The following is a 26,024-nucleotide window of genomic DNA, read 5'->3' on the forward strand; positions in this document are numbered from 1 at the left end:
AACATACTAAACTGTAATGTAATGTCAAAAGACAATGATGATTGATAAAATAACACATTTTGCTCAAAAATGTAATCATCTTGCTATATACAAGTACTGTATTTCTTCCTCTTTTTCAGTGCTGGATTGTTGTAGTCATTCTTTCCTCTTGAATTCGAGCTACTGTTGGTCAAACAATTTCCCTTGGGGATCAATAAAGTTTGTCTACGTCTGTTGTTTCAAAGTGAATTTTTCATCAACAATAACTCCAATTTTGACACCATTAATGACCATCAAGTGTACTTTATTACAGCTTTTGTTTTCCATACTAAAAATATAGTTATTCATTATTATCAAGTGACAATATATCAATTTTAAACTATTTAGAAAAATTTGATTCTCTTGTGAAGCAATCAAGATTATGTGATATTAAAATGCAGGTCTGCAAATCTACGTAAGTTAAAGTTAAAGTACCAATGATTGTCACACACACACTAGGTGCATTTGACCCATCTTGAGAAGACCCATCTCCTTGTTCACCCCCTGGGAGGTGAGGGGAGCAGTGAGCAGCAGCGGTTGCCATGCCCGTTAATCATTTTGGTAATTTAACCCCCAAATCCAAACCTTGAGCCAAACAGGCAGGTAATGGGTCCCATTTTAATAGTCTTTGGAATGACTCGGCCGGGGTTTGAACTCACAACCTACCGATCTCAAGGCGGACACTCTAAACCCTAGACCACTGAGTAGGTGGCTTAGTGAAGCAATATATTCTTGCACACATTTTAAATATCTGATATAGATTACAGACTAAAGCGGGCCCAAAACGGAACCTTGATGAACCTCAAAAACAAATTTAACTGTAAGAAACGTGATTATTAATAATAACATATTGTTCTTTTTAATGAAGATAACTATGAAGCCATTTTTTATACAACCAACAAATAATTTTATTCTTTTTACAATTTAATTGTTAATTAATACACTTTTGCAACAGCTACACTAAAAATGTTTGTTCACAACACCTTCTTCGAGTCCTCCAGTGTCCAATGCCTGTGCTCTTCTGAATTCTCATTCTCTTATCAGAAGAAGCATATCTGTCCGAACTATTTTTTACGCCGGTCATGCCTCTTAATAATGTCAAGGAGGTTATTTTTGGTCACCATCGTGTCGCCAGGCCCAAACTTAGCATGTTGCTTTTCTCTCCTCTGCTGCTCGAAAAGGTGAGGTGAGTTGAGGAGCTGTGGAGGCAGGATGGTTCCTGTCGGTTTGACCCTGTTGAACACCGCCAGGAACAGACGTTTGTTGTTGTTGTTCAGAAATGTGATGGCTGTTCCCCTGTGGCCGAGACGACCGGCTCTTCCCACCTATAAGGAAACGAAGGCGTATCGAAAAGTGTTAGTGCTGTTACGATGATTACAAAATGAAATCAAAATCTGTTTGTGCAACACCACTAACCTGATGGACATACTCATCCATGGTGTTTGGCATATCAAAATTAACCACCACTCGGACATTTGCCAAGTCCAGTCCCCTGCCGAGCACACCAGTACTTATCACCACCTCAAAGTCACCATCCAGAAGTCCCTGAAGACAACGCAAGATTGACTTTTGAGTTAAAAGAGGAAATAATCGGATGAGGTGGCCGATATTTGGCTATTTTAACTGACATCTGATCGACCAATTAACTGCCAAGCAGAGCCAATCTTTACCACAGCCGTGTCTTTGTGTTTACATGGCTAAAGACTGTGCTCACTTGAAAAATTCCTTCAAAATGGATGCATGCTCAGGGAGACACGCTTACATTTCCATAGTCCTTGTTACACACATGCAGGAGTTGCATGAAACCAAAGAGGAACACCGGCTCAGATTTGAGAGCAAGCTGCAAAGAACGCGCCGTTTATCCACAGTACGAAGCTGCTTTCAAGATACTAACTAGAGTTGCGCGGTTTGCTGTCTCATCTGCGGAGTCCGCGGATAAACCGCGGGTCGGGGCGGGTGACATGACGAAAAATTAGATTTTAAATAGATTCGGGCGGGTGGCGGTTGAACCATTCGGAAATATTTGATATACATGGTTCAGGATCGGCAACCTTTACCACTCAAAGGGCCATTTTGACCCATGTCACAAAGTAAAGAAGACAACAGGAGCCACAAAAATTCTCGCAAATATCTGCTGGCGGTCACCCAGTTAACAACAAATAGGGCGTGCAATGAAGCCATTGCCTTTGACGCCTTCTACAACATGTATAAACTGCATACCAGTCCAGCAACATGTTATATGTGGCTTCCGCAGACACACGTACACGACTGACATGCATACTGGGTGACACAGAGTACACTGATGGTTGTGATATAAACAATTTTAACACTCTTACTAATATGCACCACGCTGTGAAGCCACACCAAACAAGAATGACAAACACATTTCGGGAGAACATCCTCACAGTAACACAACATAAACGCAACACAACAAATACCCAGGATCCTTTGCATCCATGATTCTTCCTGACTATATTATACACCCCGCTAGCACCATACCCCGCCCCCCAACCCCGGGGGGGTTGGGGGCGCGGGGGGTGTAAAATATATTCAGGAAGAGTCATGGATGCAAAGGATCCTGGGTATTTGTTGTGTTGCGTTTATGTTGTGTTACTGTGAGGATGTTCTCCCGAAATGTGTTTGTCATTCTTGTTTGGTGTGGCTTCACAGTGTGGCGCGTATTAGTAAGAGTGTTAAAATTGTTTATATCACAACCATCAGTGTACTCTGTGTCACCCAGTATTGCCTTTCAATCTTGAACATGTTTCTGCGGAAGCTGACCACAACGTGTTACTGGACTGGTAAACATTTTGTACATGTTGTTGAAGATGTCTAAGGCAATGGCTTCATAGCACACCCTTATTCTCGTTATCTGGATAAGCACCAGCAAACAGTCACGAGAATGTTTGCGGCTCCCATTGTCTTCTATACTCTGTGAAACGGGTCAAATTAGATCTATGAGTGGTAAAGACTGCCGAACCCTGATATATAACAACGAGCGGGTGGCGGGCGGTTGCGGTGTTGATAAATTGTTGGTTCGGGTGGATGACGACTTTAGTGATGCAGTTGCGGATGATATAATTGCCTATCCGCGCATCTCTAATACTAACACTCAAACTCACTCTTGATTTTAAAATGTGTAAAATAATTGTAACTAATCTATTGAAGTTTAAACAGGATGAACACTGTCAAATGATATGAAAGCAAGTGTTAATCACAAAGATTGTTATCAAAGCTTAGGTCAGATTCAGTACAAAAATAAATAGTAATCAAATATACTACAAAAGAAGGGACTCATAAAAACTGATGAAAAATAAAATTATATACAATAACACACATTTTCTAACGAAATTATTAATAAATTATAATAACATATATATATATATGTTTCGTAAATAAACTGTCAATAAAATAAAGTGCAAATAAAAATACATCTTCACCAATTTAGTTAAATTTTTTGCGCTTAAGAAACTTCTCTATGACTTTAGCTCCAGATTTTGGTTGATATTGTCATTACTGCCATAAGTGGTGGGAAAGTGTATTACAACTGAGTCCCTCTGCGGCCCATACGGACCACAGCTGAGAAACTGATATTTTTTGGCGGCCCTCAAGGAGGCCCTCGTGGTCCAACAATGAGCCCTAGGGTTATGAAACGCTGCTTTAAAGCACACATCATCTCTAATCACCGGTTGGCCTTCATCATAGCGAAGAGCACCATAAAAACAGGTGAGTGAAATGAGACTGACAGGCAGTGCAACAACAGGGTCATTAATATTAAAGCCAGTGTCTGTGTCTCAGGATGACAATAACATGGTATCTGCAAGGAATGCAACCGATGCCTTCCTTAAAATTTATTTGAGACTGTTTGGGCTTTGGGAAATATTTTGTTGGCACATAAGGAGAGGCACAATCCTAAAACTGCTATTCTTGGGAGTCAAAGTAACTCTACCAAGGAGATGGGTGGAATGTGCAAACATTGACATGACTGTATCATATTTCTGTAACATATTGGAGAAAATGGAAAAACGGAGCAATAATATAATACACTTTTCAACAAAAAAAAGTAAGTGAAGAGGATTATGTCATAATTCAGTGTGGATGGCAGCATCCCTTCAACCGCCTGTTCTAGCCTCACCTTGAGGATGCGATTACGTTCCAGCTGGTTCTTGTCGGAGTGGATCGCCACTGTGTTGAGGCCCGTCACCTTGGCGACGGCTTCACACAGCAGATCAGCGCCGAGTTTACAGTCGACAAACACCACCACTGGAGGCTGGTATAACTTATCGTCCTGTAAAGCGAAGAAAAAAAATATATATATTTTAGACATCAAGTTGAGTAGTATTCATGTAACTCTGCAGACTACCCATGCAACTCACAAACAATTTCGCCTCACACCACTTACATTTTCACAGATATTGAACTTCTGGTGCTATTTCAAATGGTGGCCAAAACTGGCCCAGAATGACACCATACCGGCACCCGAGCTCAGTTCAAAACTTGGGAGACAAAAATGTTGGCGGAAAATTCCTAAAAACACTACGGCACTCCGGTTTATGGCCTCGGAGCAATGATAAAATCCTTGTGCGTAGAAACCACACCTTGCATGTGCATGGCCTCTCTACACACGGACACATTTCTCTACGTACTCTGTTTGCGCTTGCGAGATGTCTTTCTATGTTTCTATAGATTTTTGCCTTTTGGCACTTAGGAGCGGGCATTGAATACACGGCATCTGCAATTTCTCTCCTTTCTGATTGGTCAAATTAAACGCCTACTGCTTCCTTATCGGAGCCAATCGGAGAAAACAGTTCCCGTCAAACTGTGTCCTTTCTAAAGAAATGTAATTATTAGAGTAGAGAATATTCCAATATCCCATTGTATCATTCATTATGATGTACAGTGCTTAAGATAAAAATAAAAAAAAGATTACATCATGGATATACAACACTGCCACTATGACAGCAGAGCGTCGATAAATGAGCTACCTTTTATCATATAATTTTGTCATAGAAAATAGGTCTAAACAATGCAAGATTGCAATTACCTTGGGAGCATATACCCAGAAAAACAAAATAAAGCTGTCTTAATGGCATCATGTTGTTAAACGTTGGGATTTTTGACATGTTCACATGATATCATAATAAATGGTAATGTAATCGTTGATTACAGTGTTTCATTGTCGCGAGCGCCCCATAGAAGGCCCCCAAAAATATTTGTTTCTCAGCTGTGGTCTGTTTGGACCGCAGCGGTAACCAGTTGTATTACACACTTCTCCCACTTATTGCAGTAAAGACAAACTCAAAAAGAGAAGAATTCTAGAGCTAAAGTCATGGAGAAGTTTCTTAAGAGCAAGAATTATGACTAAATTGGTGAAGCTGTATTTTCATTTGCATGTTCATTATATTGACAGTTTAGTCAGGAAACATATTCATCAATCATTTTTTCTGTTTGTTTTAGCACAGCAAATTGTATGTTTATTGTATTTTTCGTCAGTCCCGATTAGTCCCTTCTTGTGCAGTTTATTTGGTTAGTACTTATTTTTTCCTAATCAGCCTGATCTAAGACTAATGTTTATGTGTTAAATAAATAATAATATTTGCAATTAACACATCGTTTAGACTTATACAGACTTTATCGATCGCCAAGAGAGATTGTTTGACACAGCAACTCATTTGCAGAACGAAAGGATAACTAAAACACTCAGGGCACTAAAAAAAGACAAATAAATAACAAATAAAATATAATAGACAATACCAACCATATAAAAGCGATAGTATACAACAACAACAATGGGACAACTAAAACAATAAAAACTGTAAATAGGTTAGATATAATTATTGAGTATGATTAAGAGAAATGTACCTAATTCCGTGTTAATCTTCAAGTGGGCCTCAGGCATCTGTGTAGTGGAAAAGTTGGGCCTCGAAGTCAAAAAGTTTAAGAACAACTTGTTTAATAGGTTGCAGTGCAAAACGTGTATTAAATGAAAAAATACAATAGTAGTGAGTTATTTTGTCTTCTTCAGAAGAGGCACCCCAACAGGCTTTGAACTAGAGATAGTAGGTGTTTAAAGTGACCAATTAGAAAGAAGAAGAGTTGCTGGGCCATGCATTCAAAGGGCGCCTCAGTGCCAAAAGTGTGTAGAGAAACAAGAGAATCGTTAGCAAAAAGGCGCCTTGCACGCACAGATGATTCCCATGCACGCAGTGTGCTTTATACATGCAAACATAGACCAGTGTAAACACAATGTCATTGACTTTTTGACCTCTGAAATGCCAGCATCCACTACAGCAGACACTTGTATTTTGCATTACAGTGCTATTTTCTTCAGAAATGTGTTACTGATATCAGAACCACAACCAAATGTCCACTGCAGAGGATGCTGGTTCTCAAAATAAGAGTAATAGTAAAGGGAGGAGTCTGGCCCCCCGGGGCTTAGCTTTCTGGAAATGTGGCCACGAGAACAATTTAGTAGTACAGCCCAAAGAAAAAGTGAAGTTGACTATTCTTATTCTATGTACAGCAAATGGTCCAAGAATGACTGGGATTCCTGAATTTCAGCCATGACGGTGGGCCCACCCATTTCCTGCACACAGTCAGTAAAGACCAACCCACCTCTATGTAGAGTTAAGAATGCTTCCTGTGCATCTACTAGAAATGTAAGTATAGTGTTTATTCATACCCAACTATTTTCTACTACAGATTATACTTGACCTGAGGGTTGCTCGATATAGACAATATAAATTAGGCCAACAATGGAACATTTAATACTATGATTATATCGTGATAATACATGTTGATGACACATTCTAGATGTGTAATACAAATCTGACAGAGACAAGTAACCAGTTTTCTTACAATTACACTGTAATTACTGCTATCTCTTGCCTTCTTGTTATCACTGGAGGGCAAAAAATAGCTAAACATGCAACAGCATAAAAAGATACAAATAAGTATAGCTAACCGCTAAGCTAGAGCTCTTGGTTGTAAACATGAGTTGGATAATCGATACAAATAGTGACAGTAATGATACCAAATTTAGTATCAATTAATAATCAACATTACAGTGATTAATTAAAATATTTTTTTATCAACACAAAATTGTTTTTTGTTTACAAAATTGGGAAATAGGAGCCAACAGTAGTTTTAACTGTTTTAATTATTTTTACTGTATTAAATTTATTATACATTTTGTCTGTAAAAAGGGAAAAGGGGGATGATTTGAAATTTCTAGTAATGTTAAGTATGAAACAACAAAATAATAGGTACTTAATACACTTTTAACAGTAGGTTTGTAGATTAATAATAATGTTGACAAAATAATACAAATGGATGCATACGGCTTGTTTAACCCGTTTTAAAGTGTTTTTATTCTCATTTATATGCCTAATAATACACTATAATGCCAAAAGTATTTGGCCACCTGCCTTTACTCACATATGAACTTGAAGTGCCATCCCATGGAATTGTCCAAAATGTTTAGGTATCCTGGAGCATTCAAAGTTCCTTTCACTGGAAGTAAGGGGCCAAGCCCAACTCCTGAAAAACAACCCCGCACCATAATTCCTCCCCCACCAAATTTCACACTCAGCACAATGCAGTCCAAAATGTAGCGTTCTCCTGGCAACTTCTAAACCCAGACTCGTCCATCAGATTGCCGGATGGAAAAGCGTGATTCGTCATTCCAGAGAACCCGTCTCAACTGCTTTAGAGTCCAGTGGCGACGTGCTTAACGCCACTGCATCTGACACTTTGCATTGGACTTGGTGAAGTATGGCTTAGATGCAGCTGTTCGGCCATGGAAACACATTTTAAAGGGGACGGTATACTCAGTTGGTAGAGTGGCCGTGCCAGCAACTTGAGGGTTCCGGGTTCGATCCCCACTTCCGCCAACCTAGTCACTGCCGTTGTGTCCTTGGGCAAGACCCTTTACCCGCCCGCCCCCAGTGCCACCCACGCTGGATTAAATGTAACTTAGATATTGGGTTTCGCAATGTAAAGCGCTTTCAGTCACTAGAGAAAAGCGCTATATAAATATACTTCACTTCAATTCATGAAACTCTCTGCGTACTGTACGTGGGCTAATTGGAAGGTCACAAGAAGTTTGGAGCTATGTAGCAACGGACTGTGCAGAAAGTCTTTGCACTATGCGCTTCAGCATCCGCTGAACCCTCTCTGTCAGTTTACGTGGTCGACCACTTGGTGGCTGACATGCTGTTGTTCCCAAATTCTTCACTTTTCTTATAATAAAGTTGACTTTGGAATATTTAGGAGCGAAGAAATTTCACGACTGGATTTGTTGCGAAAGTGGCATCCTATGACAGTTCCATGCTGGAAATCACTGATGGCGGTGCATTTTTTGACAAATGTTTGTAGAAACAGTCTACGTGCCTAAGTGCTTGATTTTATACACCGGGCCAAGTGATTACGACACCTGATTCTCATCACATGGATAGGTGGCCAGATACTTTTGGCAATATAGTGTATATTGTGATACCACGCGACCCCGAGAGGGACAAGAGGTAGAGATGGATGGATGGATGGATATCGTTATCACAAGAGGCTGCAATATATATTGCAAAATATATTTTAAGACATCCCTACTTGACATGCAAAGCAACAGTGTCGACTTCACATCATCAAAATAATTTGTGTGTTGAACTTACGTTGAGAATCTCAAACAGCTTCTTCTTCTTTGAGGGCTCCTCGACCCACAGCAGGATCTGTCTAACGTTGGCACAGGGCTGGTTCTTCTCTCCGACGGCAATACGGACTGGGTCATGCACCAACCGGGACGCCAGCTCCTCCGTCCCCGTTGGGATGGTGGCTGATGCCAGTAGGGTCTGGCGGTCTTCGGCCACATGCTCTAAAACCTCTAGGACCTGCTGCTGGAAGCCCATCTTGAGCATAGTGTCAACCTGCAGAATGTGCCACAGCAGCACAGTGTGGGAATATGCAAACAATTCATTGCCAGCAGGGAAAACAGCCAATTACTGTGTTGACTAACGACGGCCGTACCTCATCAACCACAACAATCTTCACTCTATCAAGCCGCACAGCCTTCTGCTTCAAAACCTCAAGGAGTCGCCCTGGTGTTGCTATGACGATCTACAAGTGATTTATACATAAAAAACACAATTAAACTATCGAATAATTTTGCGAGGCCATCTTTTCTAAAAACGTATATTTGTCAGAAGTTACTTTGATGCTGCTCTTGAGGCGGTGAAGTTGTGGAGGGAGGGGCATGCCGCCCACCAGCAGGGCAGTTCTCATATTAGGGAGGCCAATCACCACCTCCTTGGCCTGTCTCTCTATCTGAATGGCCAGCTCTCTGGTGGGGGTCAAGATGAGAGCCACAGGGCTGCGAGCAATCTGAGTTTGTTCCTGAAGGAAAAGTTGCATCATGAACTTAAATTGCAAAATATGCACGCACACTAGATATGGAAATGGAATCTATCCATCCATCCATTTTCTACCGCTTATTCCCTTTCGGGGTCGCGGGGGGCGCTGGCGCCTATCTCAGCTAAAATCGGGCGGAAGGCAGGGTACACACTGGACAAGTCGCCACCTCATCGTAGGGCCAACACAGATAGACAGACAACATTCACACTCACATTCACACACTAGGGACAATTTGGTGTTGCCAATCAACCTATCCCCAGGTGCATGTCTTTGGAAGTGGGAGGAAGCCGGAGTACCCGGAGGGAACCCATGCATTCACGGGGAGAACATGCAAACTCCACACAGAAAGATCCCGAGCCTGGATTTGAACCCAGGACTGCAGGAACTTCGTATTGTGAGGCAGACGCACTAACCCCTCTGCCACCGTGAAATAGAATCTAATATTTTTCAAATATATGCAGTATTTTTTATGTTTGCAGGATGCATGTGCGTCCAGTTTAGGGTGCAGCTCATGCCATAACCCATAGCAAAACATGTTTTAGACCAAAAATCATTTCATATTCCCTACTGCTCGCTAGTGTTACCATAGTTACTGTGAATATTTACTGTGTAAATATGGGGAAATAACTACAAAAGTACACTTCATTCATTAACGGTGTTACAAAAAAGATCAGTTAGAATAATACATAATGTTGTATATAGAACACATAGAAACCATTTATTTATTGAATCAAAAATACTTAAATTCCAAGACAAAGTGAATTTGCAAACAGCTAAAATTTTATATAAAGTAAATTATAACCTGCTACCCAAGAATATACAACAGTTCTTCTCAAAAAGAGGAGAAATATAATCTTAGAGAAAAATGTAATTTAAAACATTCGTATGTACGTACAACACTTAAAAACTTCAGTATATCAATATGTGGAATTAAAATATGGAATGGATTAAGCAAAGCAATCAAACAATGTACTAATATGATCCACTTTAAGAAACTCTTCAAACCTAAAGGGTTTAAGAAGTACAAAGAAGAAGAACCATGATAAACATTCTGAATTAATTTCATCCATCCGTCCGTTCATTTTTTCTAAATAATCTTACTCATCTCACCATATGAAATGTAACTTACATCACCAAGTATTATTTATTTAGTTATTTTTATTGTGATTACTTATGGAGTATATTGTGAATAAATTAAGAACAGGAAGTGAAAAAAAGTTTTAGCACCTGTCATGTAAAAGAAAAGGGGTAGGATTAAATAAACTTGGCTTCTTCCTACTCCTTTTTGAGCATGTTGAAAGAAGAAACTGGAAATTGTGATGAATCATGTTGTATGCTTGCATATTCCAAATAAACTCAAACTCAACCCTGAACGATAATTCATTATTATTGAAATCATTTTCGATTGTACGATTTTTATCATCAACAAAAACCTTGTATTTCAACAAAAGTATGTTGACTTTTATACTATTTCTGACTATATTTCCTTAAGGGGAATTGTACTTTTTGGGGGAATGTTGCCTTTCATCCACAATCCTTATGCGAAAGAAGAACACACGTCTTTTTCTAGTTTCGACGTTCAAACTAGCAAAAAAAAACTGCAAGCAAGAGGCAGCTGACAATAAAGGTAATGGGAATTGACCTATTTCACCCATAAAGTCCTCAACAAATATATACAAAAAATAACAACAATGTTTTATGTACGGTACATGCTGTAAGTTTATATGTAATGTCGTAACAAACAAATTAATGATAACATGTAATACATACAGTATCAGAATCAGAAATACTTTAATAATCCCCAAGGGGAAATTCCGATTTTCAGCACAATCTGAATTGTGCTAAAAATCTGTATTTTGATCACTTTAAACATTACCGCAACTTCTTTCCTGGGCGCATTGATTTCACAAAGTGCATAACAAATAAACGCTATTTCCATCAACAACAACTCGTCGGACCATGGCACATTTCGACTAATTTGGGACAAATGATGATCTAACCCAGGGGTAGGGAACCTATGGCTCTAGAGCCAGATGTAGCTCTTTTGATGACTGCACCTGGCTCTCAGATAAATCTTAGCTGACATTGTTTAACACGATAAGTAATGAATAATTCTGCTGGTAGTCACAGTGTCAAAAATAACGTTCAAAATATAAAACATTCTCATGCATTGTAATCCATCCATCCGGTTTCTACCGCACCTGTTCGAGAAGTCGCATTAATGGTAAGAAGTATTTTATTTATTGTTGGTTCGCTTCAGAATAACAGTGTTATTAAAAAGAATAAGAGAATTATTTTATTATACTCTAAAAATGTTGGTTTTACTTAAAAATGCACGCATTTAGTTGTGTTCAGTCTTAAAAAATAATTACATAGCTCTCACGGAAGTACATTTTAAAATATTTGGCTTGTATGGCCCTCTCAGCCAAGAAGGTTCCCGACCCCTGATCTAACCCATGAGCGTCCAAACTCTTTGATTGGGGTGCTTGCTGCATTGGGCTAAAAACATTTGGCGTGGGGGGGGTGACTGCATGTAAAGTAACTATATATCTATATATGTATGTATATATATATATATATATATATATATATATATATATATATATTATTATAATAATATAATGGATAAATAATTAATAATGATTATATATCATTATTAAGAGTACATGAAAATTCATGCCTGGTCACCCTGATTTACACTGACCCAAACATTTTGCCTCAAAGGGCCAAAGCGAAAATGTGCCAATGGGTCGTGGGCCAAACACAGCAATTTCAAACATAGAGCAGCACCGTAAGTGAGGAGTTAAGGCTCATACCGCCATTATAAGCTATTGAGGATGGTCTCATCAAAAGTTAGCCTTGCGGACTATTAATGATTGTGTGAGGTTGAAAGTAGTCATTATGGGAAGTCACTCTTTGGTGGGCTAATCAAAACACCTCGCCGGGCAAAATTTGTCCCACTTTGGGCACTCCTGATCTAGAACCTTAATTTTTTTTGAGCCCGAAAATACGGAGGATGTGCTAAAAGATCATGCAGCACCAGTTTTATGTACTAAAAAAGAAATACAAAATACGAACAAAACAAAACAGTAACTGACAATGTCCGACTTACTATGATGCCGACTGATGTGATGGGTGTATATTTTGAAATGAAACGTACAGTATGCTTCAGAGTCCCCGTTTAGATGATTAATTTAGCATAATCTTCACTCCTCAGATAAAAAATGTTGGAATGAAGCGAGTATCTTGCCGCGTTTTCCTAGCGATGTCTTTGGGGCTAAGGTTGAATATAAATGTTGACCGACTTCTCAGGTTACGGCCACAACCTTTTACTAAGCAAGTGATTAAAGGCCTACTGAAACCCACTACTACCGACCACGCAGTCTGATAGTTTATACATCAATGATGAAATCTTAACATTGCAACACATGCCAATACGGCCGGTTTAGTTTACTAAATTGCAATTTTAAATTTCCCGCGAGGTATCCTGTTGAAAACGTTGCGGAATGATGACGCTTATGTTAACGCGTGCTTGTGACGTTATTTTTTGGAGCGGCCATTTCAGCCCAGCACCACTCACGGCTAAAGGTCGTCTCTTTTCATCGCATAATTACACAGTAAATTGGACATCTGTGTTGCTGAATCTTTTGCAATTTGTTCAATTAATAATGGAGACTATAAAGAACAATGCTGTTGGTGGAAAGCGGTGGAATGCAGCTGCCTTTAGCAACCGAAACACAGCAGGTGTTTCTTTGTTTGTTGTGAAGCTTTAACACAGAGCGGTCAAGCGAACATGTTTCCCTACCACATGTCAACTAATTGTGATATTAAGTCGGCGGATTATGCGACCTCCTGCAGCAGCTATCCAAAAGGCAGCTGTGATCTTGGCTCCTCCATGGCTTCTCTCAGAGACACTGGCGTTCACCGCAGCCCTCCAACTTTCAGGTATGACTTTATAATCTCACTAAAACACTATTAAGACAATAAGCAGATAAGGGATTTTCCAGAATTATCCTAGTAAATGTGTCTAATTAAATCAGAATCGCTCCCACTGCCGCCGCTTTTTTTTTTTTTAGCGCTTCGCTCTAACTCTCCTCATCCACGAATCTTTCATCGTCGCTCAAATTAATGGGGAAATCGTCACTTTCTTGGTCCGAATTGCTATTACTGCTGGTGGCTCACATTATAAACAATGTGAGGATGTGAGGAGCCCTCACACCGGTGACGTCACCCGCACATCGTCTGCTACTTCCGGTGCAGGCAAGGCTTTTTTTATTAGCGACCAAAAGTTGCGAACATTATCGTCGATGTTCTCTACTAAATCCTTTCAGAAAAAATATGGCAATATCGCGAAAAGATCAAGTATGACACATAGAATGGACCTGCTGTCCCCGTTTAAATAAGAAAATCTCATTTCAGTAGGCCTTTAATGATATGGCATTACCTTTCTCAAACTCAGAGGCAATTCAGCAACAACTCATTAGCTAACTTTCCTCTGGCCACTGCAGTGTGAGTGTGCAAGGTGCTGTGATACGAAAAGTAGTCCGTTGCTATAGCTTTATTAATACGCCTGTCAGGGCATTGAAAAGGAGTATGGTTGGCGGTTCTCTGATGGTTTTATAGGCGGAGTAGATGATCTCTCCATTACCTATATTGTTAGCCGCTTCTTGCGAGCTTATTTTTTATTATTTAGAATGCACTTTCTCACATTGGGTTTGTGAATGATGGTCACAATTCCAAAAAAATTAACAGTTCAACCTTTAATGATAGCAATTATTAGGTTCCAAATAGTAGATTAATTTGACATTTTCTCAAATTTTACAAAAACTTCCCAGCAGCTAGAAGTCTGTATGGAAAAAAAAAAGACACATTTTCAACAGGCACACACTCATGCCACCTGAAAAGTGTCTGTAGAACTAAGAGGAGTAATTCAGAATACGAAAATTCTGCTTTTAATCTGAGCAATAGAAACATAAATTTATTGACAAAAAGATTAACTGTACCTTCATTGCTTTGAGAATGACGGGCAGCAGGAAGGCTATCGTTTTCCCTGAGCCTGTGTCAGCACTGGTGATCACATCCCTGCCAATGAGACCAACGGGCAGCATCTGCATCTGTACAGGTGTTGGCGTCTCGTAGCCGGCCTTCTTCAAGTTGCGATTAAGAGTCATTGGAAAGCCACAGTGTTCAAACTCCACAATGGGCCTTGTCACATCTCTCCCTTGGGTATCAATGCCCAGTTCCTTTTTAATCCGCCGCAGCTGCTCATCAGTGAGACCAGATATGAATGGATCCTCCTTGTAGGAATAGTTCAATTCAAGTGCATTCACAGAAGCTGCAGCAGGTTGAGCATTTTCGTCTTTTTTCGTGTCCTTTTGATTAAACACCTCCACCCCAGTGCCCAAGCCCATTTGGGCCAAGTGGCTGCCTTTGCATTCCAGACTGCAAACATCGTTGTCAGTGCTGTCACAGATGTACTCTCCATAGCGCCCACACATCACACAGATGGGTTCTCCTGGTTCTGGCCATCTTTGATTCTTTTTGAAAGATTTGACCGGTTCCTCCTCTTCTTCAGCACTGCTTGAAGAACACTCCTTCTCTACTTCTTCTTCTTCTTTTTGTTCTTCTTGTAATGGGATCTCAACCATTACTCTGCAGTCTTCAATGTTGGTGTCCATGCTTGAAGAACACTCCTTCTCTACTTCTTCTTCTTCTTTTTGTTCTTCTTGCAATGGTATCTCAACCATTACTCTGCAGTCTTCAATGTTGGTGTCTTTGGACTCCTGTTCATCATGTGTCTTAGAAGCTCCTTCACTTGTCTCATCTTCGTGATCCAACTGGACTTTCTTCTTCTTTAGAATTAGGTTAGTGTCTTCTGCTGGTCTCTTCACTTTAAGGGCTCTTGGCATAAACATTTTACAGGCTAGTAGTCTAGGAAGACAAACAACACAAACAAACCAGCAAACCATGTTAGCTAAACTGAAACAAACTTTACTTTATAAGTGAAGTCTTGCTTTACTGTATATTACGTTAACCTATACATTGGTAAATTCACTTTAACCAATATACATTTTAAAAATAAAAATAGACACTCCTGTGTGCTGTAGTCCCCAGCATCGATGATCAAATAATCACAAATTACAAATATTAATACGTTTCATAACAAGTATCATTTTAAACCTCTACATAAAAAACATACTAACCTGCAATGTTCGTAAACATGTTCGAAGGTTGAATCTGTTAAATTTGAAAAATAAAACCCACAACGGCGCTGTCTGCGTTTCTAGGAAGCTACTGTCGCACTATGATGACGTAATTATGTAGTCTTATAATGCTGGGAATTGTAGTCAAATTGTGCTTTGTTTTAAAGATGTGATTTTTGGTTTTACACTGTATGAACAAAACATTGAAAATAAATTCTACCTTTGCAACCTCAGTATTCTATTGGCTAAGTTTTATATTCATAAATGTAAGTTTTTCAATACCCGACCTATATTTTGTGCCTTTAAAAAAGATTTTGAACTTTAAAACGCTCCCTACCTCTAACAACACAAAAGCTGTGAAAACGATGATGCTGTGTTCCAAATTTAAGTTATTTACTGAATTTGAATGAGTCTATGGCTTTTCACTTTGTTTATTATATATATATATATATATATATATATATATATATATATATATATATATATATATATATATATATTTATTTATATATATATATATATATATATATATATATATATATATATATATATATATATATGTGTGTGTGTTTTTGTATTCTATTTTTGTTACTTTTAATTTACAACCCTCTGGCGTTGTTTTGACCTGTTTTTATAATGTTTTGTAATTCTTTATATTGTTTTTGGACTTATTTTGATTATTGTTCTCAACTGTTTGTAAATGTTGAAATGTATAGATAAACATTTAAAAAGAATAAAAATGCCATCCATCCATCCATTTTCTACCGCTCTTTCCCTTTCGGGGTCACGGGGGGCGCTGGCGCCTATCTCAGCTACAATCGGGCGGAAGGCGGGGTACACCCTGGACAAGTCGCCACCTCATCGCAGGGCAAAATGAATAAATAAAATAAAAATAAAAATATAAAATTGTAGGCAACATATGTATCCATAAAGTAGATTGCAAATGTCACTGCAGTTTCACAGGTTCATGTATCAAAAGACGACACTGCATTTTATCTGCCTCCCTAGACATGTTTGAGTACATCTAAAATAGGAAACACTCACTCTCCTCATACATTTTTATTCAATAAAAATGATAATATCATATAATAGTATTTTTTATTGAATTCATAATTTTTGTAATCAACATATAGTCAATTTAGAATATGAGATAGTTTAATGGATTGTTCTTACTCACAAGTAACATGTGAATTGCTTAGTCAGGTCTAAGACAAACAGACTTAAGAACATTTTTTTTCCCTAAAGCCATAACCACGGTGAACTCTCATAGGCACTGATTTTATAGTTTAGTATAAAATTATACTATATATTTGTATATGGTATAATGTTTAAACAACACATTTAGAACATTCCTTCTCAGGATTGGACTGTGCACCTTACCTCTTTTTGCACTATTTTTCTTTTCTTTCCTTCCTATGTTTTGCATATTTGTAGACTGTCGCATTGATACTGGAGTTGCTTTTATTCTCATTGTACCTGTGTATAGTGACAATGAAAGGAATTATATTCTATTCTAATGGGCATAAACAAGTTTCTGCTGAAACATTGGACACAAACCTCAAACGAGTTCATTTTGAATTAAAGTTCATTTCTGATCCATTTTAAAGCTCTGTTTAATACATACCTAATCCTAATACAGTGGTATCTCAATTTAAGTGTGCCCCAATTTAAGAGTGTTTTGAGATAGGAGCTGTTTTTTGGGTAATTGTTATGCTTTAAGGTGCAAGCTAAAATTTGTCACAGTGACCCCCTTTAAGATTCACCCAAGACATCTGGTCTTACTCGTTAGCATTAGCTTGCAGCTAGAGTTCGATATAACTTTATTTTCCAACCATGGAAAGGAAGAAAAGTGAATGTGAAGGACTGCGCTGTAAAAAAGAAGCAGATGATATTCATTGAATTAAAGACAGAAATCATCAAAAACATGACTTAGCATGAAGAAAACTTTGCAACTTGAAGCAGACCATTGTCAGTCCACACCATACTGAAGCAGGAAAAGTCTGTCGCCAGCCAATGATGTTGAAATAATATCCAAATGACGGATATTTATCCATGAACATGTGCAGAAACTGCTGATTCTGTGTTTGATGGAGAAGCAGCTTGAAGGAGATAAATGCTGTACAATATTATTACATTACTTTATCAAAGTACTGGGGCAACACGGTGGTACGGGGGTTGGTGCGTGTGCCTCACAATACAAAGGTCCTGGGTTCGATCCTGAGCTCAGGATCTTTCTGTGTGGAGTTTGCATGTTCTCCCCGTGACTGCGTGGGTTCCCTCCGGGTACTCGGGCTTCCTCCCACCTCCAAAGACATGCACCTGGAGATAGGTTGATTGGCACCACTAAATTGGCCCTAGTGTGTGAATATGAGTGTGGATGTTGTCTGTTTATCTGTGTTGGCCCTGCAATAAGGTGGCGATTTGTCCGGAGTGTACACCGCCTTCCGCCCGATCGTAGCTGAGATGGGCTCCCCGCGACCTTGAATAGAATAAGCGGTAGAAAAGGGATGGATGGATAAAACTACTGCAGTTGTTCATGGTACTTTTTGTTGTGTTGTTTTCCATACAATATTTCTGCTCAAAAAATGTGTTTTTTTTTTCTTTTTAAAAGGCATGTTACATGTTAAAATTGTGCTGTTTTTATACTGTACATGTAATGTAGTAAGAGGCACATTCATCATAACCTGTAATATTTATCTATTTTGCTCATTTTAAACATGTGGCGCGTATTAATTTCACAGACACATCACAACATGTAGACAATTGATGATTCAGAACCCTTTATTTTTGAACCTGAATATAATGAGGGAGAGCTACAAGTTTTAAAAGCTTTGTGCTAAACAGATGCAGTTCTAGTTAAACACTAAGCATCATGCAGCATTAATCATAATTCTGAAGCAGGTAAACCAAAAAAAAAAAAGGTGTATGCACACGAGCATCTTTTCATGTCTTTTCTCACAGTCTCTGCGTCTAAGTTGGATGTCAAAGTTAACCAACTTCTCGGTTAATGGCCACATCCTTCTGCTATCCATGTGAGAGGCATGATTTATAATCTAGAATTAACTTTCACCAGCTCAGTGGCGATGCAGCAGCTCACAGGCTCAATACGTCAATATAGCAGCACAAGTTAGTTAGGTCTCTGTGATCGCAGCCCCGCTAAAAATAGGTCGACTGCATTAGAGCATATAACACCAATATCGCTAATACTTGGTTAATAGTAAGGTTACGACATGTAAATGAATAAATCAATCAATTAAAGTTTATTTATATAGCCCTAAATAACTAGATTAGATAGTACTTTATTTATGCCTTCAGTAAAATTTAAATTTTCAGCACAATCCCATTCAAGATCAGACAACAGGAAGTCAGAACAGGGTCGCTGACGGGTCTGCCGGCTTCTTTGTAACTCAGTATTCTTCTTCCTCCAAACACGACGAGTTGAGTTTATACCAAAAAGTTCTATTTTGGTTTCATCTGACCACATGACATTCTCCCAATCCTCTGCTGTATCATCCATGTATCCATTTTGGTATAAACTCAACTCGTCGTGTTTGGAGTAAGAAGAATACTGAGTTGCATCCCAAGAACACCACACCTACTGTGAAGCATGGGGGTGGAAACATCATGCTTTGGGACTGTTTTTCTGCTAAGGGGACAGGACGATTGATCCGTGTTAAGGAAAGAATGAACGGGGCCATGTATCGTGATATTTTGAGCCAAAACCTCCTTCCATCAGTGAGACCTTTGAATGGTTGACCAAATACTTATTTTCCACCATAATTTACAAATAAATTGTTTAAAATTCCTACAATGTGAATTCCTGGATTTTTTTTCACATTCTGTCTCTCACAGTTGAAGTGTACTTATGATGGAAATTACAGACCTCTGTCATTATTTTAAGTGGGAGAACTTGCACAATCGGTGGTTGACTAAATACTTTTTGCCCCACTGTAACTCCAATTCTTCAGCGTTTGCGCCGGCTCCCTGTTCATTTTACAATTGATTTTAAAACATTGCTGTTTGTTTTTAAATCTTTACATGGACTGACACCTCAGTATATTTCGGACCTCATCCAAATTTACACTCCTGAGGTCTGAGAGCCAGCTCCAGCTCGTGGTGCTCAAGACGAGACTTAAAACCAGGGGAGACAGGGCCTTCTCTGTGGTCCGCCCTAAGCTCTGGAACACTCTGCTGTTCAAACTACTTCCACAGTGGAGTGTTTTAAGTCTCGTCTTAAGACCAACTTTTATTCTTTGGCTTTTAACATTGATTGATTGATTGATTGATACTTGTATTAGTAGATTGCACAGTTCAGGACATATTCCGTACAATTGACCACTGAATAGTAACACCCGAATAAGTTTTTCAACTTGTTTAAGTCGGGGTCCACGTTAATCAATTCATGGTAAGTCGGCGTCCGCGTTAATCAATTTATAGTAGTGATCAACTACGTGAGTTGTGTGGTCCTCTGTCCTCTGTTGCCCTCTGTGTTTTTTATACATTTTCAATCAATCAATCAATCAATCAATCAATCAATGTTTAATAATATAGCCCTAAATCACAAATGTCTCAAAGGACTGTGCAAACCACTACGACTACGACATCCTCGGAAGAACCCACATAAGGGCAAGGAAAACTCACACCCAGTGGGAGGCCAGTGACAATGATGACTATGAGAAACCTTGGAGAGGACCTCAAATGTGGGCAACCCCCCCCCCCCCCTCTAGGGGACCGAAAGCAATGGATGTCGAGCGGGTCTAACATGATACTGTGAAAGTTCAATCCATAGTGGATCCAACACAGCCGCGAGAGTTCAGTTCAAAGCAGATCCAAGACAGCAGCGAGAGTCCCGTCCACAGGAAACCATCCCAAGCGGAGGGAGATCAGCAGCGTAGAGATGTCCCCAACCGATACACAGGCGAGCGGTCCATCCTGGGTCCCGACGAGCGGTCCATCCATCCTGGGTCTCGACTCTGGACAGCCAGTACTTCATCCATGGTCATCGGACCAGACCCCCTCCACAAGGGAGAGTGGGACAGAGGAGAAAAAGAAAAGAAGCGGCAGATCAACTGGTCTAAAAAGGAGGTCTATTTAAAGGCTAGAGTATACAAATGAGTTTTAAGGTGAGACTTAAATGCTTCTACTGAGGTAGCATCTCGAACTGTTGATTTCTATTTTACTGTTTTAATTGCTTTTACCCTTTAAAATGGTTTTTAATCATATTTATTTTATATTGTTTTTATATTTATTTATTTTTTGTTTTTATTCGGTCATTGGTGGAGCATTATATATTTTTTAATAATGTTTTTAACATGGCTGTGCAGCACATTGGAAACGTTCTGTCAGAGTTATTTGGTGACGAACCCCAAGATGCAGAGATGGAGGAAGGCATGGAATGTGAAAACATGATTTAATTAAATACTAAGACAAAAACAAAACCAAAAGGGTACAAACACAAAGCGCGCACGAGGCGGGTAATCAAACAAAAGGAGCTAGCCTGGGAGCTAGAAAATAACGAACAGGAGCTTAGCGTGGAAGATAGCGGGTAGCGAACAGGCAAACAGAAGTCGTACTTGTATAATGAAAAATAAAACGGAAGCAAGGAACAAAAAACAGTAAGCTACAAACATCAACTGAATATAGCTTACCGCTACGCTGCAAAGACAAGGTACGACACGACAGGAGCAATAACACATCACAAGAGGGACTAGACGTGACATCGACAAGACAATACAATGATCCAGCAACTGACACAAGACAAAGAGGATACAAATAGGAGCGGGCTGATTGGCAACGGGTGTGACCAGGTGCCAATCAGCTGCAGCTGAGGAGGAACACAGCACAAAGGGAACAAGACTGGAAGCTGACAAAATAAGAGCACTAGACAGGAAATACAAAACACACTGAGGAGGAACCCAGCACTCAGGGAACAAGACAGGAAGCTGACAAATTAAGAGCACTTGACAGGAACTAAAAGACAGGAAATACTAAACACAGGAAACAGACAAATGCAGATGAAAAAACTAAAACATAGACAAACTGTCAGGGGCAAGCCTGACATGTTCTTGTTGTCTAAATGTGTTATGTAAATAAAGTGGAGGATTGGATTGGATTCAGTCATCAACAAATATATCATCTGAGGAATGGACATTGAAACAGTGTAGCCACAAAATGCTACTAGAGTACCAATCTCGTCCGATCCACGCTAAATTTGCTTTTTAATTGAGTTGTTCATCGAAAAGTTGAAAACAGAGGGGGAAAAATAATTCCTACTTTTCCGACTGTTCCTGAAGGCCTCTTGGGCGCATGCGCAGTACCAGCAAAACGGTGCAGAGCGTGGTCGGAGTGAGTGGTTCCCCGCTGCAGAGAAACCGCACCAAAGGCACCAGGACCATGAGAAAGGACTACAACCGCGAATCGCGCCAGTTTTCCTCAGAAGAAAACGCGGTCATGAATGGGAAAAATCCTCAAATCCCACCGAAGAAAGGAACATGCCCACGTTGAGAGCACTTCCCAAGGAACGCGTCAGCGCTGCATTGTGCGAAGGAGCTGGTCTCCGCTGATGAATGGATGAAAAACCCTGGAGAACAACAACCGCCGTTAGGACACAGTTTTGTCTCTCCTCTCTTCGTTTGGCAGCCGCTCGTTGCTTTCCCAGCCGAATTCCACTATAACGGGGATGCTTTGGCGCTGCTCTGCTGCCAAGGGTTGAGGAAAACGACTGCGTGGAATTATGTGCGAAGTTCAGGACGTGAAGAATGTGAAGAAGGTCTTCGTGGCACCGACCATCAAGTCTTTCGAGCACTATGACTTTTCCAGGGCTAAAATCTGTTGCAGTCTGTCATGGCTGCTGTCCAAAGCATATGGAGCAGGTAGGTACAACACCTACCTGTGTTTTTGTGTTGTATCCATTGTGCATCAACATCTGTAATGTTGTTATTGTTGTTATGTTTCAATGTCACCATCACTAACAAGACTTTGAGACATACTTGAATGATTCTGGTCAGACAGTGGGGCAAAAAAGTATTTAGTCAGCCACCGATTGTGCAAGTTCTCCCACTTAAAAAGATGACAGAGGTCTGTAATTTTCATCATAGGTACACTTCAACTATGAGAGACAGAATGTGAATAAAAAAATCCAGGAATTCACATTATAGGAATTTTAAAGAATTTATTTGTAAATTGTGGTGGGAAATAAGTATTTGGTCAACCATTCAGAGCTCTTACTGATGGAAGGAGGTTTTGTCTCAAAATCTCACGATACTTGGCCCCGTTCATTCTTTCCTTAACACGGAGCAATCGTCCTGTCCCCTTAGCAGAAAAACAGCCCCAAAGCATGATGTTTTCACCCCCATGCTTCACAGTAGGTGTGGTGTTCTTGGGATGCAACTCAGTATTCTTCTTCCTCCAAACACGACGAGTTGAGTTTATACCAAAAAGTTCTATTTTGGTTTCATCTGACCACATGACATTCTCCCAATCCTCTGCTGTATCATCCATGTATCCATTTTGGTATAAACTCAACTCGTCGTGTTTGGAGGAAGAAGAATACTGAGGTGCATCCCAAGAACACCATACCTACTGTGAAGCATGGGGGTGGAAACATCATGCTTTGGGGCTGTTTTTCTGCTAAGGGGACAGGACGATTGATCCGTGTTAAGGAAAGAATGAATGGGGCCATGTATCGTGAGATTTTGAGCCAAAACCTCCTTCCATCAGTGAGAGCTTTGAATGGTTGACCAAATACTTATTTTCCACCATAATTTTTGAATAAATTCTTTAAAATTCCTACAATGTGAATTCCTGGATTTTATTTTCACATTCTGTCTCTTACAGTTGAAGTGTACCTATGATGAAAATTACAGACCTCTCTAATCATTTTAAGTGGGAGAACTTGCACAATCGGTGGCTGACTAAATACTTTTTTTGCCCCATTGTAGCTGGCGTACAGCATCTCGCCTCATTTCAGATGTCTCCTGTGGAACCAGATTAATTGAAGTTTTATGAGATTAGACAAAAGCAATTCCCTGAGTGGTTTACTGTGATCAATACGGTGCCTTGCATGATGGATATCCACTGTCAGTACACAGGGTGTTAAATGGTAACCTTGGCAACACAGACATCTAGGGCCATCATCAGAATATGGTAAAATCCATCAACCATCCATCCATCCATTTTCTACCGGTCGCGGGGGTTGCTGGAACCTATCTCAGCTGCATTCGGGCGGAAGGCAGGGTACACCCTGGACAAGTCGCCACCTCATCGCAGGACGTAATACAGATAGACAGACAACATTCACACACTAGGGCCAATTTAGTGTTGCCAATCAACCTATCCCCAGGTGCATGTCTTTGGAGGTGGGTGGAAACCGGAGTTCCCGCTGGGAACCCACGCAGTCACGGGGAGAACATGCAAACTCCACTCAAAAAGATCCCGAGCCCGGTATTGAACTCAGGTCTACTCAGGACCTTCCTATTGTGAGGTACATGGACTAACGATGAGGTGGTGACCTGTACAAGGTGTACATACTCAGTGGCCTAGTGGTCAGAGTGTCCGCCCTGAAATTGGTAGGTTGTGACTGAGTTCAAACCCCGGCCGAGTCATACCAAAGTCTATAAAAATGGGACCCATTACCCCCCTGCTTGGCACTCAGAATTATAGGTTGGAATCGGGGGTTAAATCACCAAAAATGATTCCCGGGCGAGGCGCCGCTGCTGCCCACTGCTCCCCTCACCTCCCAGGGGGTGATCAAGGGTGATGGGTCAAATGCAGAGAAAAATTTCGCCACATTTAGTGTGTATGTGACAATCATTGGTACTTTAACTTTACTTTAACTACTTTAACTTTAACCCCGCCTTCCGCCCGATTGTAGCTGAGATAGGCTCCAGCGCCCTCCGCGATCCCGAAGGGAATAAAGGTAGAAAATGGATGGATGAATAAATCTCGAGTGTCTCAAAGGGCTGCACAAGCCACAACGACATCCTCGGCTCAGATCCCACATCAGGGCAAGGAGAAACTCAATCCAATGGGCTACGATGACAAACTTCCCCCCCCGGTTGAGCGGTGCAATGGACGTAGACTGGATCTAGTTAATTGTGTGAGAGTCCAGACCATAATAGGGCCAGCAGGAGGTCATCTTGACTGGAGACAGGTCAGCAGTGCAGAGACGTCCCCAACTGACGCACAGATGAGTGGTCCACCCCGGGTCCTAACTTTGAACAGCTAGCGCGTCATCTGTGGTCATCTAATCTGTGCCCCCCTCTCCACCAAAGACAGGGGGTGGGGTGGGGGGGCAAAGAGATGGCAGATCAACTGGTCTAAAAAGGGTGTCTATTTAAAGGCTAAAGTATACAAGTGAGTTTTAAGATGGGACTTAAATGCTTCTACTGGTAGCATCTTTCACTGTTACCGGGAGGTAATTCCAGAGTTTAAAATATATTGCTTATTAAAGATGGTGGTGTATAAGGTTAATAACAAGTTTCATTTGTTTTACTCCTAGTGGTGTTGATGTCCAATTACTCAGTGTCATAATCCTGATTGGATAAAAATATATTTAAGTAATTAATTGACTGTCAAGGTAAGCCTTTGTGGTTGTTTTCACAGATTCCTTTTTCTAAACATATCATGACGGTAGAGTTAGGCGATATGGATTATATTCTATATTGCAATATTACTCTATGTTGTAGCCTTAGACTTAGACTTAGACTTTCTTTATTGTCATTCAATTTTGAACTTTACAGTACAGATAAGAACAAAATGTTGTTGCAATAGTTCTTTGTAGTGCAGGATAAAATAGCAATAAGGTGCATATATAAATAGATTTACTGTACAGATAAATATATTGCACTTTTGCATATGCATCCACATTTACAGATGTATGTTATATTGTCTTTACTGACCAGCGAGTTAATCTGTTTTTGGGGGAAATTGAGGGGATTATTATGATGGGTTCAAGAGTCTTATGGCCTCATGCGATAACGATATAGATATCACGATATATATTTGGTTTGTAAATGGCAATAGAGCTATTTCAAAACGGGTTACAAAGGCTCCTAATTTGGCTGCTGACGTATGCTGTAACATATTGCTCCATTTTCAGTTGTAGTATTTTGTCAAAACTATTATTTGTCTATTGTACGAATCCAACTTTTCTTACCTATTGGTATCTGCTGTTGTGTATTTGGGATCTGCATAACTCCCGGAAATTTGAAATCAAACCGCGTAGGCATTGCGGAGATACAGTGCATCCGGAAAGTATTCAGAGCACTTCTTCCACATTTTGTTATGTTACAGCCTTACTCCAAAATAAAATACATTTATTTTTGTCCTAAGAATCATACACACTATACCTTATAATAACAATGTGATTTTTTTATTTATTTGCAAATTTATTTTAAAAAA

At 39.9% G+C, this 26,024-nt stretch overlaps 2 protein-coding genes across 3 annotated transcripts in view; one reads left to right on the forward strand and one right to left on the reverse strand.

Annotated features, from left to right (window-relative positions):
- Positions 1-314: 314 nt before the first annotated feature.
- On the reverse strand, positions 315-15,751 carry ddx59 (DEAD (Asp-Glu-Ala-Asp) box polypeptide 59). The gene is made up of 8 exons (XM_061883322.1): positions 15,624-15,751; positions 14,424-15,351; positions 9,220-9,402; positions 9,037-9,126; positions 8,685-8,936; positions 4,154-4,306; positions 1,435-1,563; positions 315-1,343 (listed from the first exon to the last, which is right to left on the reverse strand). Exons 2-8 carry the CDS (start codon positions 15,333-15,335, stop codon positions 1,083-1,085), a joined length of 1,980 nt encoding a protein of 659 aa, XP_061739306.1. The 5' UTR covers positions 15,336-15,351; positions 15,624-15,751; the 3' UTR covers positions 315-1,082.
- A 6,169-nt stretch (positions 15,752-21,920) lies between these two features.
- camsap2a (calmodulin regulated spectrin-associated protein family, member 2a) overlaps positions 21,921-26,024 on the forward strand; it is a 123,558-nt gene continuing 119,454 nt past the window's right edge. For both annotated transcript variants that reach the window (XM_061883323.1, XM_061883324.1), the window contains exon 1: positions 21,921-22,495. In XM_061883323.1, coding sequence (XP_061739307.1) covers positions 22,357-22,495 — 139 coding nt within the window. In that variant the 5' untranslated portion in view covers positions 21,921-22,356. The remainder of the gene's footprint in view (positions 22,496-26,024) is intronic.

This window comes from Nerophis ophidion, linkage group LG22 (genome assembly GCF_033978795.1).
Source record: "Nerophis ophidion isolate RoL-2023_Sa linkage group LG22, RoL_Noph_v1.0, whole genome shotgun sequence".
Taxonomy (NCBI): Eukaryota; Metazoa; Chordata; class Actinopteri; order Syngnathiformes; family Syngnathidae; genus Nerophis; species Nerophis ophidion.